We start from the raw sequence: 17,410 nt of genomic DNA, 5'->3' as shown, positions 1-17,410 counted from the left end.
CAGCCCCAAGCCAACCAATGTATTTATCCAGGGCAAACAGAGCCACCACTTAACTTCAAAGTCTGGCCTGATAAACCTGGACTGATAACCCAAACTACTATAATATAGCCACGGTGAGCGGTGGCTAACAGTAACTCGCTGGAAACTAGTGCCAGTGTCTGAGAAGAAGAACTGATACACATACGGCAAGTCTAGCCAGAGAACAGTACAACCTCGTTAAAGAATGCCAAGTTCCCTATAAATGAAGAAGGCAAACACAACCTCTGCACTCAGTGTCAGGGAAAGCGACTGCAACACCTCTGCAGCCACTTGACAGGGTGAGTGAAACAGGAGGGGGGGGGGGGGGGGGGGGGGGGAAGAGTAGCACTTCAGCCGAATGGGAGACACAAGCCCCGGCAGCAGTCAGAAGCGGGGACACAGGGGCTACTGTTCCCATTGAGCGCTTTGTCTCTGGGCCTCTCTTGTTTTTCATCAGCAAACCATGGTACAATGAAGGCGGCGTGCTCCCCTCCCCTCTCCGAGGCTGTCAATACTGGACCTATCAGGCCCTGAATGGCCGAACCAGCCTTCCCATGAAAATCAAGTCAATGACCTGCTTCCCCGCTCCCCTTGTGAAGTGGATGACAGCCATCATTTCCAACGGAGGGGACCAATATAAAATGCATTAATTCCTTCTCTGTGAGCTCACCGTAAATGATTTGATTGTGGCTGATTCGACATAGTCTTCCTGGCTTCCCCAGAAGAGAAAAACTAAATGCAGGGAATGGTAAGAAGATTTTCAAGCAAACATTCACTTCAGCCTTATGAGCCAATCAAGTGGAAGAGAGACAGCTTTTGTCTACCTTGGCCGACCAAGGAAAGTGCAGCAGTGAGGGAAAAAAAGGAAAATAAATGTAAAGATTTTGCCAAGCTTTTGTCACGCTTTAAGGGCTGATTTAGTCAATTGCTGTCAGATCAAGAAGACAGAAAGAAGAACAGCCGCGGTTGCCTTATATAAAAAAAAAAACACTTTCTCTCGCAGCCAAGTCGGGAGAGTCCCAATACACAGAATTACACAGTTACTTTTAAAGGATTTGCATTTAAAAGATGGCATAGATGCCTGAATGCAGGTCGTTTCCCTGTGACCATAGAAACATTAGAAAAGGTGGGAAATTCAGTCCACTGAACTTTAAACGACTTTATTAAAGTGTCACTAATCAGAAGTGAAAGACACAGGGTTTTAGTGTTTGGGCAAACTTACAGAAAAACTCTCGAAAAGCTTAATGACCTGCTAAGAGCATTACTTTGAAAAGCCTTGTTGACTGCAGAGTTTAATAAAATAAAAAAAAGAGTCATATAGCTCACTTTGAGAGAAAAAAATGATTACCTTGAAAATGGCAAGAATTTGACTTTCTAAGGAATTCCATTTTCAGCCTGGAGTTAAGCAAATGATCCATTCCCACTGCTTTAAGAATAATAAACAAGGACTTCTTATGTCAAGTAAGAGACTTACAGCTAATTCTACAGTGTTTTACTGCCAGTCGATATTATCATATATTACAAATAAAACATTTTTCATTGGATTTGGCGGAAAACAAGCAGGAATACTGATGTCTATAACTGGAAACAAAAGAATGACTTATGAATATCTAATCCTGCTATTTATTTACAGATTGTCGATGACATATAAATGATTCAAGAACATTCCAGAATTTTTTGCTCCCCAAAAATCTCTGGATAACTAAGCAGAAAATAGCTACCATTACAGCGTTTAATGGGATAACAACTCAAAGCATAATCCCTGGCTAACAATAGTGATGTTTGAAAGGACTCCTGTGAGTCCCGTTTGGTGTCTGCCAGGGCGGCCGGCGTTTTACAACCACCGGCTGGGCTATGTAATCTCCTCTCAATGGCCTACGAGCCACAGACCTGGAGAGGAGACCTCCAGATGAGTCTATCCATCCATCCATCCATCCATCCGACCAGCAAATCCCCAGCGACGGGGAGAGCCAGCCTCATTTCCATCCAACTCCGATGGAGGTCTAGTGATCGCTAAGAATAAAAACAAGACCACGGAATTGACTATTATGAAGATATGGAGAGAAAAGGCGGGGGTTGAGGGGGGAGGATGCATTAACATTGGCGCTGAGGATTAAAAAGAGCTTCTGATCTTTGCTGCTTGTCCTAATCATACCACCCTAAATGAATCATCCTGGGATTATTTTATTAGAGCTGATTCGGGTGAGAAATTAATTAAAGTGGTACTCGAAATGATGTATGCGGAGTGGAAAAACAACAACAACAGAATAATGATCCAAGAGGCTAATTTATGTAATAATGATATGAATGGGATATCCGAAGACTAGCATGCTTAATGAGCAGGAAAAATAAGTATTTTTGAAGATAAGTGGATCTAAAATGAGGTGGAAGGTTGCTACTGTATCCACTGCTTGTTCTTTGCATAATCTTTGCATAATTTATACTTCGCCAAACATTGTAGTAGCCTACATTGCAACAGAGTTTCGTACCGAATGCTTTTGTAGGTCCATGTCACGATTCCTTTTAAAGTCCTATTCAGTTGCGTAAGTGAAATGGGGTGAAAACGTCACGACAACAGCATAGTGAAAAACACATGTCCAAGATTAGCACCGATAAACATTTTCCGTGTTAGTTTTGCAAATCTTCGAGGCAGACACGTTTATAATCCACACTTTAAGAAGCACCACAGTCCCCAATGCCAAACAGCACAATGTCTGTAAAGCTGCTATGAAACCTACTGCAGGGGTCAGACAGGGCATTTGACAGACAGAGGGGGAAAAACACGAGCCTTCTCTGATTGACTCCATATGACCGATAATGCCAAGACATCAAGCTAGGGCAACCACTTTTTGGCCTGCTTACAAGAAACTTGACAGTAGGAAGGTATATTAGGTTTCAAAGATAAATCTGAATCTGATGTGCGTTTACTATTGTGGCCAGACCTCATACTCAGAAATAGACAGCCAATGAATATGAATGATATATGGAGTAGTGATCTGGGGGTAACTTTGAGATAACTTGCCTTTCACCACGTGTGTGCTATTTAACCTAGCAGCAACACACATTCCAATTATTAATCTACAGAACGTACAAACAATTGTAATACTTTAAGTTGTCACCTATTCAGAACACAATGTTGAAAGGTTTGAAGACTTCACGGTGTAAAACCTGTGATTTTACTCTATCGAAAAGGGGACTTCTGCAAACGCCTCCACAGGCAACCATAAAGAAAACAATATAGTTGAAACATATGTCACGATGACATCATAATATATAAGAAGTAGGTCTTTATGAAGTTCATAAAGTTTCCGCCCAGCACCTGAGTATAATCATAATGTGATGTGCGTATGACAACGTTACTTGCTCCATGGGCAACCAATCAGAGACAAAAGGAGCGCACAGAGCTGTTTCATAGGCCGGCCTGCAGTGAGGCGTGATGGGACGTAATAACCACATCATTATTAACAGCGTCTCAGCCTTGTCACACGTCAGATGCATAAAGACGCCATGGGGAGGTCAGGGTCTCCAGCACTGTAGGGCCTTGTCACACACACACACACACACACGCAATGAAATGCATGCACATACACACAGATGCAAGAATGACCACACACACACAGCTGGCGCAGTGGTTCAGCTGCCAAGGGACATTGCTTCCGCTAATTCTGCAGGCTCTGCCAAGGGCAAGTCAAACGTCGCTACATTCACTGGCAACCTGACCCTTTGCGGTGTGAACGTTCATCACCTTCCCTCGGGGAATTAACTCGTTATCAAACCAAGACTGAGCCAACACATACGTCTTTCTCTCATTTATGCGTTACCAGAATCATATTAATGAAAAGTTTTACGAGCTTCATTTCACGCCAATACTCAGAATGAAGACTTGAGTGCAATGGGAGTATGTGTCTGTTTATACGGTAGAGGAACAAATATGGAAGGAGATCCCATCCTTTGCCTGATCTTAATAATCCCCTGGCTCCAATGGAGAGGCAGCTCCATTGCAGAGAAATGACACAAATTCAATGCACCAGGACTTGTAGGTTTTTGCTGTGTGTTCTACCACAGAGCAAGTTCAGCACAGACCTGTAGAGTAGATCGAAGTACATACAGTATGGGGTCACTTTTAATGTATGACTACAGTGCATGATGTCCAGGGAAGCTACTCCCATTAAGAGCAAACCTCATTAGGAAGTCCCTACCAACAGGACGATATCAGAACACAGTGTTTCAGTATGAAGTAGCCAGCATATTTTCCATTTTGCTTGTTGGACATTGTATGCACCTTTGGCCAAAATATAGGGGATTCTTGACTTAACCACACAACTGCACACACGCACACAGCTAAATGGCAAATATGACAACATTCAACGCGAGACTAAATTACTGCAAAGGAATCAGATACAGCACAGCTGGTCTAATTAGGCCACTCCAGCGATTTGCATAGGAAAAACAGACGAGGGGAAAAAAAAGAGTCAAATTTGCACAATGTCAACGCGTGTAATCGAAACCAGAGCAACTGTTTCTGTGTCCCGATGTACGGAGCAAACAGCAAAACGTTTCCCATTGCTCCTTGAGATATCGTCCAGTTTAATAAAAGCAGAACTTTTGCCTGACAACAAAAGCTCAGAGAGAGCTGCTCAGGTACCCAATCAAAAATGAGAGCTTGAGTCACGTTGGCTGGCCAGAACATCGCTGCCCAAAAAAAACGTACTTCACCCAGATGTTTTCAATTAGGCAGCCCTACCAGAGGGGGCCATACTCAACGAAATGGCCAGCTAAAGAGGAGAGCTCTTTTTCTCTCTCAAACTGGAGACTTCAGTTGTTGGAATTGTGTAAACAAAAGTGTTGTTTTATTATTAAAGCAAGTTCTGTTTGTTGCCGTGCAAATGTAATACATTTGTTAAGATTTAGAAAAATGTAGATGAGACTATTTGAATGTAACTCGTGCAGCCATCCTTAAAACGCAAGCAAATCCTATTTAGTAACTCTTGGACAGCACGAAGTTGTTTTGGGAGAATAGCTGTCGGAATTTGAAAATATCTCATGAGCCAAAGTTGTCTGCTCGATTCAGTTCACTTTGAATACTCCATAATGTAAGATATGATATGAAAAGGCCAACATATTTTCAAGAGAAGTTCCTCTTTCATCAAGTGCCAAACAAGGCACAACTATTCAGTTACACGCTGGTGTGCATGTATAATGAAACCTAAAGTGTTCTCCAGAGTTTAGAGAGATGCTTCAAGGCACTCTAGAGAAACACAGACACACACTACGCCATACATAATTGAAAATAAACAGGTAAAACTTAAATTGCGCTTCCCGTCAAAACCTTATGACCAGCCAGGATACAGTATGCTCTGCACTTTTTTCCCCCTCTTGATGGAAAACTCATAAAATAAGAGGGAAGACAACAATAACGTGAACTTTCTTCTCTGGTGCCAATCTATCCCTCCTTGTTTCTAGGCCTGACGCTGCTGAAGCTCGCTCTGGCCCTCTCCCACAGCTCAAACCCCAATCCCCCTCCTCCTCTCCACTTCCCTTCCCTCCTATCTCTCTCTCCGCTCCTCAATTATCTGTCTGCCTGTGGGAGATAGCCTTCCTGCCTTGAGGTCATCTCTGCTAACCGCAGGCTCAAAGAAAAGAGGAGGGGGTTTAGACTTTGCAGAGGGCGCAAAAAAAAACGCACATCCTCTTTCCTGCAATTCCTTTAATGGCACTCGGTGCTGATGATATAGGGTGATGATATAGGGTCTGTGAATCGAAATCCCTGAAAGCGTTTTTCTTTCAAGATGAAATGAAGATGTGCCTAAAGGTACTGCTGCAGTGTACTTTTGTCCAGAGAAAACAATAGAGGCTTAGGGGGAGCTGTATACATTTGGTGTGTGTGTGTGTGTGTGTGTGTGTGTGTGTGTGTGTGTGTGTGTGTGTGTGTGTGTGTGTGTGTGTGTGTGTGTGTGTGTGTCACGTGTAGAACAAATCATTCCGTAGCTGGGATCCATTATTACTGCAGTGAAAATGTGCCAAAATCAACTCCCCTCTCGACTTTCCCCTCCTCCCAATCTCCCAAGCACACTCTTGGTCTGACTCCTCTAACTTTTTACTAGCCTAAGTAGTGGAATCTTTTTACTGGAAACGAATATTAACAGTTCCTTCATAGACCAGGCAAGTTAGGTGGACTTGAGCAGCACAGCTATTACAATACCTATATTGTAGATCACTAGATATTGTAGATCCTAGTACTACACAATACTAACGTGAACGCAACGTCAATAATGTAAACAACACCCGAAGACAGCCTATCAGCTTGAACCAGTTTCTAAGTCGCTCTGGATAAGAGCGTCTGCTAAATGACTTAAATGTAAATGTAAATGTATATCGGCTGGATGCTAACAACCTGTAAAACCTACACCAGAAAGCCTGTCAAGACATTCTACTCAAAGTCACCCAGTAAACCGGAGCTGCTGGACTGCTAGCCACTCAAATCAGTGGAGGTTCTGAGGGGAGGACGGCTCATAATAATGGCTGGAACGGCGCGAATGGAATGGCATCAAACAAATGGAAACCACGTGTTTGATGTACTTGATACCATTCCACCGATTCCACTCCAGCCATTACCAAGAAGCCGTCCTCCCGAATGAAGGTGCCACCAACCTCCTGTGCACTCAATATGAGCATTTCTCATCAAGGTTCTGATCAAGAGAACAAACTCAGTAAGCCTCTGGTCCTGTTGTTGTTTGATCAATTGTTCCAGAGTCCAAAGCAGCAGGGCAATCCCAGTGGGCCTGATACTAGTTGAGCCTCTGTGCGAGGACCACATGTGCGAGGAATGATGAGGCTTGACAATCAAAATGTATCTCTGAAGTAAAAATAAAGGCCATGCGAGCTCTTTGGAGCTCCCGCCACATTCATTTATTATTCTAAAACCTGAAAACCTGTGCTCTCTCCGGAAGACGACCGAGTCAAACGCAGAGGTAGGCAGCAGACAGAGAAGAAGAATGATTATTGAAGACCGTTTTGAAACATATGGTCAGTCTGTGGTCTGAGGTTGACCCTTGGTCGACATTAGTTGACCTAATGGGTTGCTCAGAGCGTTCATTACCAATGACATTTCTTTATTGACTATTGAATTTATGTAAAAAAAAAGATATATATATATGTTTGATGCGCTGATTTGTTTGCAAATGTTATGCAAATGTATATACTGTAGAGGAAGAGGCGGAGAGCGAAAGAGAGACGGGAGGGAGAGAGGGAGGAAGAGAGAGAATAGGAAAAGAGGGGGAATATTGCGGGGGGGGGGGGGGGGGGGGGGGGGGGGGGGGTCATGACGTTAGTTGACACAACTTGCCTACATAGTGACACATGGTCTGGATAAGGACCTTGTTTTTCAACCTGAGCCCTGAGGGTATCATCGTTCGCTAAACAAACGCTCATTGTGAGTCGTGATAGCCGTTAGCTTTGAAACCCGGGCGAGATGGAGAAACAAAAAGTTCAACGTTTCAGCAAACAAGTGAGGTCTCTGTACAGAGACAGCCACAGACGTGCCCCACGATGCTATCACTGTATCAGCATTGATATTCTAACAGTTAGACTCATTCTTCCAGGGGAAGTGCTTTAAAGTGGTAACATGAAAACTGGAGTGTTGCTGTCCTGGCATGGAAGATACTGTGTGTGAACTTGACCTCTAGCCTTGTAATCCAGCTATTCAATTGTGAACATCAACAACAAAATAATAGGGCAGCTGTGTGTGTGTGTGTGTGTGTGTGTGTGTGTGTGTGTGTGTGTGTGTGTGTGTGTGTGTGTGTGCTTTTCCCGCTGCATGCATGTGAGGAAGGGTTTTATAGGTTGTCTCGTAAAAGACACAGGCACTTAGAGAGAATCCTCTGTTGGCCTGTCTGAACTTTGACCTCAGACGGGACCACCACGGGAGGACCAACATATGCATCAACTCCATGAAGGCTGTGAGGAGCCCTGGTGATGACCGCTACAAAACACATATCCAGCCAATTTACCAATTTACTGTCTCGCCTCAGAACCCCCCCCCCCCCCCCCCCCCCCCCCACGCCAACAAGCATATCGTATGGTATCAGGGCAGCGCAGCCCTCACTCTACCTTGTTGACCTGCCTGTAGAGGTTTTGTGTTTCATAGTGCTTCTACACTGCATCAAGCACTCCACCGGCCACTAATGCCCTAATCACATTTCCTCAGGGTTCAAGGTGGAGGAGTTTATGGGTTCAAATAGCATTTGTTTTCTTTCAAGTACGTTGAGCGTTTGATCAAGCCTGCCGGGAGAGCCAGGTGGACGGGGTTTGTACTTTCTGGTCTATTCCATTGGGTCCATTGTGCCAGGCAAGCTCAAACGGACACAGCTAAAGTATTCAGAGCATTTGCAGTGACGCGCCAACCATGGTAAGGCATTTTAGGTCGAGTCGCAATCCATTTAACACCCAATAAGCTTAAAACAGCAGCATAACATGAATAAACGGTGTTTTCCCAACTGTCTCATCGCATACAAGAGGGTAGACGGTTATTTTCAATCATTACATTTTACTTTGGAGTGGCTAGTTTTCTGGACAAAATGTACCTTGCAGGGGGGGGGGGGGGGGCAGAAAGTGTGAGGGAGCTAAAGACGGGAGAGAGAGTGAAAGGAAAGAAGACGGTCAACTCCGCTGTCCAGAGTAAGATAAGCACTAATAAGAGATAAGATAAGCACTATCTAGCCTAGCCATCTGTATTCCCCTGTTGCTATGTCCAGTCCAAGAACACTAGCAGGCAGAATGCTGATGCTCCCCTCCTCAGTTTGTGAGATGATCCGAAACTTATTTTTTCCCCCCACTTCAACTTCCCTATTCCTCTGTCAGAAAGGAGGGGGTCCCATACGCAACCCTAAATCTGTCAGAAAGGAGGGGGTCCCATACACAACCCTAAATCTGTCAGTTAATGATGGTGGCACAGACCATAAGGCAACAGAGCCCACTGAACCAATGCCAGAGGGGAGCAACACTATATCTGTGAAGGCAAAACAAAGGAAGGCCTGTTGTGAGTCGGCAGTGTTTATTTCCAGAAGGAACAATGCTTTCGGGGGGAAAGAAGTGATGTAGCACTTCAGGCTCTCTCCTAAAAGCTCCATTCTTTTTCACCAGGAGCTTAATAAAACAATTGAGCTGGAGCTGGAGAGGGAGTGGTTTTGAGAGTGGAGAGAGAGAGAGGGGGGGCAGAGGGTAAGGGAGGGAGAGGAAGAGCCAGAGAATGAAAAGAAACAGAAAGAAACAATGACAGAACAGACAGAAAGAGGGGGGGTGGAGGGGGGGGGGTGGCAGACGGAGGGAGATTCAGAGAGTGAGTGAAAGACAGAAAGAGAGAGCGGACCAGACACCCTGAACAATATTGGCTGACAGGTTAAGAGCTAGAGCAGGTTGTTACATCATGTTCTGCTATCAAAGCCAACTCCAAATCCCCAAAGACAGAAACCTATCAACAATCAATGGCATTTATACTGACTTAATCAGATACCAAGAGGCATTTCCAAAACAAGTCAGCGGCAACTTCTGTTTCAGCGGCAACTTCTGTTTCATAGCAAGCTCAGCGCCATGTCAGGTTGTTTATGATAGCAATCATTGATAAGGCATACTCAACAGAATTCTGTTCCGTTTTAGTCTTTCCAAAACATTGTACACAGTGCAAAGCACAAGAAAAGTGATGGTCAACTTTTTTTTAACAATCAATACGAAGACCCTTTTGAAAGGGCCCTTAAATGTTACATTTTGATTTGAAATGTATCAGTCTAAGCCCAAAACCTTAGCCTTTCCTATGTCACGCTGCCGAGCCGTACCTGAGACTGCTTTAAAGTAGGGCAAATCGAAAAGGCCATTTCACCCAAAGGAAAGTCAGTTTAAAACCATCAAAGTGGCTTTAGCTATTACACTTAAGAATGAACAATAGAGAGTGACAGTCATAGGGTATGTTAAAGTCATCGCTCAGGTGACTGAAAAAGTAAAAAACTTCACTGGACTTTGAGAACAGGATTTGTACAGGGAAAACTTAAGAAATGTGAGTGCATTATTTCTCTCAATTGAAGAGATTCGTATCTGTAGTGCTGCAGGCAAGGTGAGAGAGCATTTGATATCCCCATTTGACCATACTAATATTAAGTGAAATGATTTAGCGTAATTTTTGCAAATAATCTCTGATTTGAATCCTATTTGAGTTTGCCTCCAAATAACCTATTATTGGATTGGATTGCAATTTCAGTATTTGTAATGGTTGAAATGGTATCCCCAAAAACTGTCAAAAGCATGCGATTGCTGTCATACAGATTGAGCGTTTCAGGATAGGCCCTTTGCAAGCAACTTCCACAGCAACAATAAAAAATACATTTTCCTAAAGGTAGCAGCAGTGGGATCCTTTTTGGTTGCACTCAGAAAACTTCCAATTTATAAAACGTGTGTCATCAAGCCTGTAATAACATGAATTCTTGGTTCCAGTTGAAATTTCCAAAACACATATACAGTCTATAGAATCACATTTGTTTTTCATTTGAGGGGTGGCTAGAGCTTAGCCACCCAAAACTGGGTCTCGAGTTTCAGCGCTCAACTTCAGGGAATTTAACTCCATCCCCAACGGAAAGTTAAAACGAAACCCAAGAGGTGCAGCATCACATAATGCATACGAAATAGAGAGCTTCGGTTTCAGTCTTCCAGATTTTTTCCCCCTTTCGCCTCTTCCCAAAAATCTTTTCACAGAGTCTTAAGAGGTCACCATATTTTGATGGTCACTTATTGCCTGCAGAGCCCGGCCCAGTGGTAGAGGAGAGTACAACACGACCATCCTTAAACCAAAACAGCCTCAGGCTCCAAACACCAACGTAATACTGACCCTGGTATAGTATAGTCTACATGCACTAGGTCATCCGGATATTTTCATTATGTGTTCTATTACTACCTATAGAAACCAAGAACAATTTATCATGGAAGCCCATCATAAGAAGCAACCCAGCATGATTAACGGCAGCAATGAGCAACAAGAAAAAGTGTTCGATTTTGATTTGTGTCGTTCTTATTCGCTGATAAGAATATCAAAGGTCATAACAGCACGAGCACAGCAACAACACAGGATACGCAGGCCCTTTCACAGAAAACACAGACAAAACGCTAGAAGGATTGTTATGGCCAGCCCTTTTTTGGAACTGAAACAATACAATTATCTTGCCAAAAAAACAAGGCCTACTTATGTCCAAGGCAATTTAGATGTAATGTAACACAGAACTTTTAGCAATATAGTTTAAAAAAAAAGGAATGTAATTAATGTGCATTCGTACGCACTAGGTAGACCTGTTTTATGTGTGACTTGGACACTTTCCTTTCACTCCCGGGTTTTCCAGTCGAAAACTTGATCTCATTTAATTTAATCCCACTAAACGACTTCAACATCTGTACGGGTTCAATTTATGCTGTCTGGAAGCAATCGACCACAATACGAAGGAGCCATTGAACTCTATTAAGTGAAGAGAAATAAACAGGTTACTAACCTCAGCTCTCTGTGTCCTGGGCTGACTGGCGTCGCTCTCGATGGCGTACACATCCACCAGGTAGAGGTCAGAGCCCTGTTCCCGGTCCAGCTCGGCCGCGGTCTGGATCACTCCAGTATGGCGGCCTATGGTAAACAGGCGTCCCACAGCCTTGCCGCCGCTGCGGACCGACACTATGAAAAACTCCACCTTGGTGGCTGAGCCTCTGGGGCTGGAGGCATCCAGGGAGATGACGTTGGTACCCGCAGGCTGGCCCTCCTTCAGGATGGTGATGTACTTGGGCTGGGAGAAGACGGGCCCATCGGCGCCCTGGAGGATTATGGTAAGCTCGGTCCTGGAGGTCTTCCTGTCCGAGCCATGGTCGGTGGCCGACACGGTCAGGCTGTAGATAAGGCGAGCCGGCACCAGCTGGGAAGCCAACCGGATATCCCCGCTATAGCGGTCCATGATGAACGTGTCCGAGTCTCCCTTCACCAGCTCATACTCCACCTCGCCATTAGAGCCCTCGTCAGGATCAAACGCCACCACCGTTGTGAGGATGGAGCCGATGACGATGGAGGACTCTGCGACCAGAGCATTCTGGGAAACGAAAGTGGGGACATTGTCGTTCAGATCTGTCACCCATATTGTGACATTCTTCAAGGCAAAGCGCCGGAATTCCATAGGAACTGCTTGGTCAGTGGCTTTAACTGTCAACTCAAAGAGATTTGAGAACTCTCTGTCAATCTCCTTGTTTGTGCATATGAGCCCACTGCTGGGGTCAATGCTAAAGTGACCTCCCCTGGGTGTCTGTTGAACTATGGAGTATTCCAGCTGTCCGTTGATGTCTGCATCTGTGTCATGAGCAGAGATTGTCATTACTGATGCAGAGAGGGGCATATTTTCAGGAATGGATTTAAAAATGTCACCGGGGGTAAATATAGGAGGATTGTCATTGAAATCTCTGACATGGATGACCACAGGAATTGTTGAGGACCTTGGTGGTCTCCCATTGTCTCTTGCAGTGATATTCAGTTTGTAAAAAGACTGAGTTTCAAAATCCAGCTTTTTCACAAGGAAGATGCTCCCTGTGTTGGGGCTAATGCTAAATGTCCCATGGTTGTTTGTGGCTGTGATGCTGTATGTTATGTCAGCGTTATGACCCGAGTCAGAGTCTGTGGCTGTCACAGAGGCCACCAGCTCTCCAATCCTCATATTCTCCAGAACATCCACAGATATGGCAGATTTGGGGAAAGAGGGGAAGTTATCATTCTCATCCTGTATGCTAATGCTGAGCATACAGGAGGAGGAGAGGGGCATGGTTCCAGAGTCCACAGCAATAATTTTTAACGAGTAGGAGGACGTCGCCTCATAGTCCAGCTTTCCCACTAGTGTGACCTGTCCAGAGCTGCCGTCGATGGTAAACTGGCTCTCCTCGTTGCCCTCCTTTATGTGGTAGAGGACCAGTCCGTTTTTGCTGTCATCCACATCGACGGCAGACACCCTCAGTAGCTGTGTCATGTTCTGGGCCGACTCGGAGATGGAGGCCTGGTAAATGTCTTTGGTAAACCTGGGCGGGTTGTCATTGATGTCTTGGATGTAAACCTGCACTTTGGCCTGGTCTCTCAGGGGCTTGGGGAGCCCCTGGTCTGAGGAGATGACCGTAAAGCTGAACACTGTGGCGCCTCTCTGTCTCATGAGAGACTCACGGTCCAACTGCAGAGTACTGGTCAACTCCCCCGTGATGGCGTTCAGCTCAAAGTTGGGCTGTGGAGTCTCAAATGTGTACCTGACCTCACTATTGGGGCCAAAGTCCTTATCCACTGCAAACACTCGCCCTACCAGTGACCCTCTCTTCTGCTCTTCCTCAAAGTGGAACAGATAATTAGTGCTGTTAAAGAGGGGACGATTGTCATTCACGTCATCTAGAATTACACTGACATTGACACTGGCACTTAGTGGCTCCACTGCCCTGTCTGTGGCCACAAACACTAAGTCATATCTGTCCTGGACCTCTCTGTCTAGCTCAGCTTTAATATACAACTGCCCGTCCGGAAAGATCCCAAATACATCGCCTGTGTTCCCGCCAACTATGTCATACATCACTTCCCCATTCAGGCCTGAGTCTTTGTCAGTGGCCTCCACCTTGAAAAATCGACTGTTGACAGGTTCAGACTCTAAAATAATGACCTCGTACGAGAGCTGATCAAACACGGGAGCGTTGTCGTTGACGTCGTACACGCTGACTGTTAGCATTAGACTGGATGTGAGCAGGGGGACTCCCATATCAGAGGCCAGGACCTCCACCTGGTAGGAGCTGGTGGTGAGCTCCAGTGGCCCGGTCAGTGTGATGAGCCCATGTTTCTCATGGATGTGGAACAGGCCTTTGGGGTTCTGCTTGAGGCTATAGACCACCATGCCATTGGTGCCCTCGTCAGGGTCTGAGGCTTTGGCCTGGAATATCAGGTGCCCTGTGCTCCAGTTCTCCACTGCACTGACATGCTCGACGGCGTGGATAAAATGGGGCGCGTTATCATTTAAATCCTTCACTGTGACATTGACGAGGGCCTCGCCTGTTACCTCCCCACCTCTGGCTACGACTTTGAGTTGATAAAAAGACTGCTCCTCTCTGTCTATCTGACTGGATGCTTTGATTTGACCTGTTGCACTACTGACAGTAAAAAGCCCCCTCTGGTCCCCTGAGGTGATTAAATATGTTATGTTTGAATTCAGATCAACAGTGGTGGCAGCTACAGTGCCAATAACTGTGCCAATGCCTACATTTTCAAACATGACAAAACTGTAGGGGTTCTGACTAAAGGTAGGGGGGTTGTCCTGTGTGTCTATGACATTAATAGTGACGATGGCCTGGGTGTGTGAACGGAGTCCACCACCATCTGCTGCTGTCACCTGCAGCTGGTAGGCGGTCTTCTCCTCTCTATCCAGCGGCACCTGGGTGGTGATTTTACCTGAGTTGCTATTAATGTGGAATTTATATGTGTCTCCAGCAGATATGATATACTTTACAGTGCCATTTATCCCCAGGTCAGGGTCTGTGGCTAATACAGTGGTTACGAATGAGCCAGAGGGTTCGTTCTCTTTCACATTGGCAAAGTACTGGACTGGGTAGAAGACTGGCCTATTGTCATTGATATCGCTCAGGGAGACGTTTACTTTACCAATGGAGTGGAGAGGGGGACAACCGGAGTCTGTAGCCTGGATGTAAAGTAAATAACTCCCCTGGTCCTCCCTGTCCAGTTCTGTGGCTGTGCTTAACCGTCCTGATACAACGTCCAGGCGGAACAACTCTTGTACATTAGATGGGGTCTCCGGGTCAAAAGAGAACCGGATAGTTCCATTGGCTCCAAGGTCATCATCTGAGGCTGACAACAATAGGAGCTCAGTACCGGCCGGGGAGTGCTCCACCAGGGACACATGATACGTGCTCTGTGTAAATGTGGGCACTTGGTCATTCACGTCAGTTATGTTGACTATCAATTTAGTGTAGGACATTTTGGGTTGCAGCCCCTGGTCTTTTGCACTGATGTTAAGCACTATTTCAGATGCGACTTCCCGATCCAACAAAGCGGCGCTGGTAACCAGACCACTGTTTTCACTGATGGCAAACCAGCCCAAACCGTTTCCAGACACTAGGGAGTAGCGAAGGTTGGCATTCTGCCCGGAGTCGCCATCTGTCGCAGAGACCCCTTTAATGTAGCTGCCTTTTGGAATGTCTTCACTGATATCTACTCTGTACAGGGCTTCCTGGAATATGGGCGGGTGGTCATTGATATCATTCACAAAAATAACCAGGCTGGCAAAAGAGGACCTGGCCATGGGTTTGCCATTGTCTGATACCGACACAGTCAGGTTGTAGGAGGAAATGCGCTCCCTGTCTAGAACACTAGCCACTTTGATCAAGCTTAGGTTTGGAACTGGGGAAGTGTGCACTTCAAAGTGTCTCTGCTCATTACCCCCCAATATTGAGACAGATATATTGCCATTAGCTGTGGGCGAGTCAGAATCTGAGACTGTCAATAAGGCCACCACTGTACCAATCTGAGCATTTTCATCAACAGAGGCAAACTTAGATGTGGTGGGGAAATATCGAAACTTCACAACTGGATCGTTATCATTGACATCCAGTAGTTTGATAGTGGCCTCTGACCTACCTGACAGAGAAGGTACCCCGTTGTCCATAGCATGAATAGTCAAAGAGTATTCTTTCTTACGCTCATAATCCAAACTTTCTTTTATAATGATGGTCCCTGCTTTGGGATCGATTTGAAAAGGTGTTCCCTCGTCTAAAAAGTACCTGATGTCTGCATTTGCGCCCTCGTCTCGGTCTGATGCTGTTATTTGCAGAACACTAGAACCAACTGCTGCATCTTCAAAAACACTCGTTTGATATTGGTCATGATCAAACATAGGGGGGTTGTCATTGATATCTTGGATAGTTACATTTACTTGCATGTACCCAAACTTCTTAGGGTCTCCTTTGTCCTCTACTTCAATCAAGAGTTGGAAGAAGGGAGTTATTTCCCTGTCCAAGCCTCCAGTTGAAACGAGGTGACAGAATGCCCCCTCTCCACTAGGATTGACTGTAATATCCAAACGGAATTTCCTTTGCTCGTTGCCATTCACTATTCTGTAGGTGGTGTGATCCACTCCATTACTCCCAATGTCTGAATCTGTGGCGGTGTCCAGAATCACTTGTCTGCCACTGCTGGCGTCTTCTTTGAACGAAACTACAATTGACGCGTCGGGAAACACTGGCGAATTATCATTTATATCCAGTACAACAATCCTAACTTCGGTAGGATAAGTAGGTTGGCTGGAGAGGACCACCACATTGATGACATTACTTTGCAAAATTTCCCTGTCAATCACAGAGGAGGTGTAAATGACTCCAGTGGTGCCGTTAATTGCAAAAAGTTTGTGGTTTTCACTGAAGCGATAGGCGAAGCTGGGCTTCGTCTCTATCGTCCCCACGTAGGTACCAATCGGTTGCTCCTCCAATACCCGAAACTCTTGGCGGATTTGACTGGATGTAGAATATTGCGAAAAAGTCCATAGCATTAATAAAATCAAATGGAACCGGCCTAAGCCCCTACCTGTAAGCGCCATGGTCAAAATCCCAGTCCACCTTTATTAGAAAAAGTCCATGACGAAGATGCATCAACTTTATTCGAGTTTGGCCAACACTAAAGCATTGTATTCCAAAAATGCACTAATTATTCATAATTCCAGCGATGATTAAGGATATTTCCACAGTTTGAGTACCCTGAAGTAGGACTCTTATTTTGTCCCGTGTTAGAATATCTTGATGTAGTAATTGAATCGGTAGTGCTCTGTCCCTTGCTTGTCAATGAAGTTTCACCACTGCTCCCCTGTAGCAAAACGCATCTGTGAGCGGCAATTCATGATGGTAAATTTGCGCAATAAAGTTCTTGATCCATAGGAAATACAAAAGTGAAACATACATGTGAATATCTCCTCTCAGTTGTCAAAAATGTATCCAAAAGTTAAAAGTAATTCAATAATTGTATTTATAGAATATGGAAAGCCAGGCACAAATATCTCAGCTGTAGGCTACCAATGCAATGTCCCATGGAATAACCGTGCAGTAGCTTCAGTCATACGCTTAGGTCCCTAGTAATTTAGAACAAAACTCGAGTTAGGCAAACTCCCTCCCACCTGTAATCCCATTGGATAACAGTGCTTCTGCTCGCCCTACTTGCCATTCCTTTCTATTGTAAACCGGAGCCCTTGTCGTGGCTTGTGGAGGAGAACGTCAATCAAAGCAAATATCAGTCATTATGGCATGTGAGACAGGTGACAGGTCATGAGTGCACCGTTAGTTTATGATTTCTGCAATACAGGTCTAC

General features: G+C 45.1%; 1 protein-coding gene across 1 annotated transcript in view; it reads right to left on the bottom strand.

Moving 5' to 3' along the window:
- Nucleotides 1-16,601, bottom strand: part of LOC120061886 (protocadherin Fat 4-like) — a 92,266-nt gene extending 75,665 nt beyond the window's left edge. Inside the window, exon 1 of the mRNA XM_039011663.1 lies at nucleotides 11,544-16,601. Within this exon, the coding sequence (XP_038867591.1) occupies nucleotides 11,544-16,601 (5,058 nt within the window). The remainder of the gene's footprint in view (nucleotides 1-11,543) is intronic.
- Nucleotides 16,602-17,410: the final 809 nt, after the last annotated feature.

Source organism: Salvelinus namaycush, chromosome 17 (genome assembly GCF_016432855.1).
Source record: "Salvelinus namaycush isolate Seneca chromosome 17, SaNama_1.0, whole genome shotgun sequence".
Taxonomy (NCBI): Eukaryota; Metazoa; Chordata; class Actinopteri; order Salmoniformes; family Salmonidae; genus Salvelinus; species Salvelinus namaycush.
This window is presented reverse-complemented; position numbering and strand designations above follow the sequence as displayed.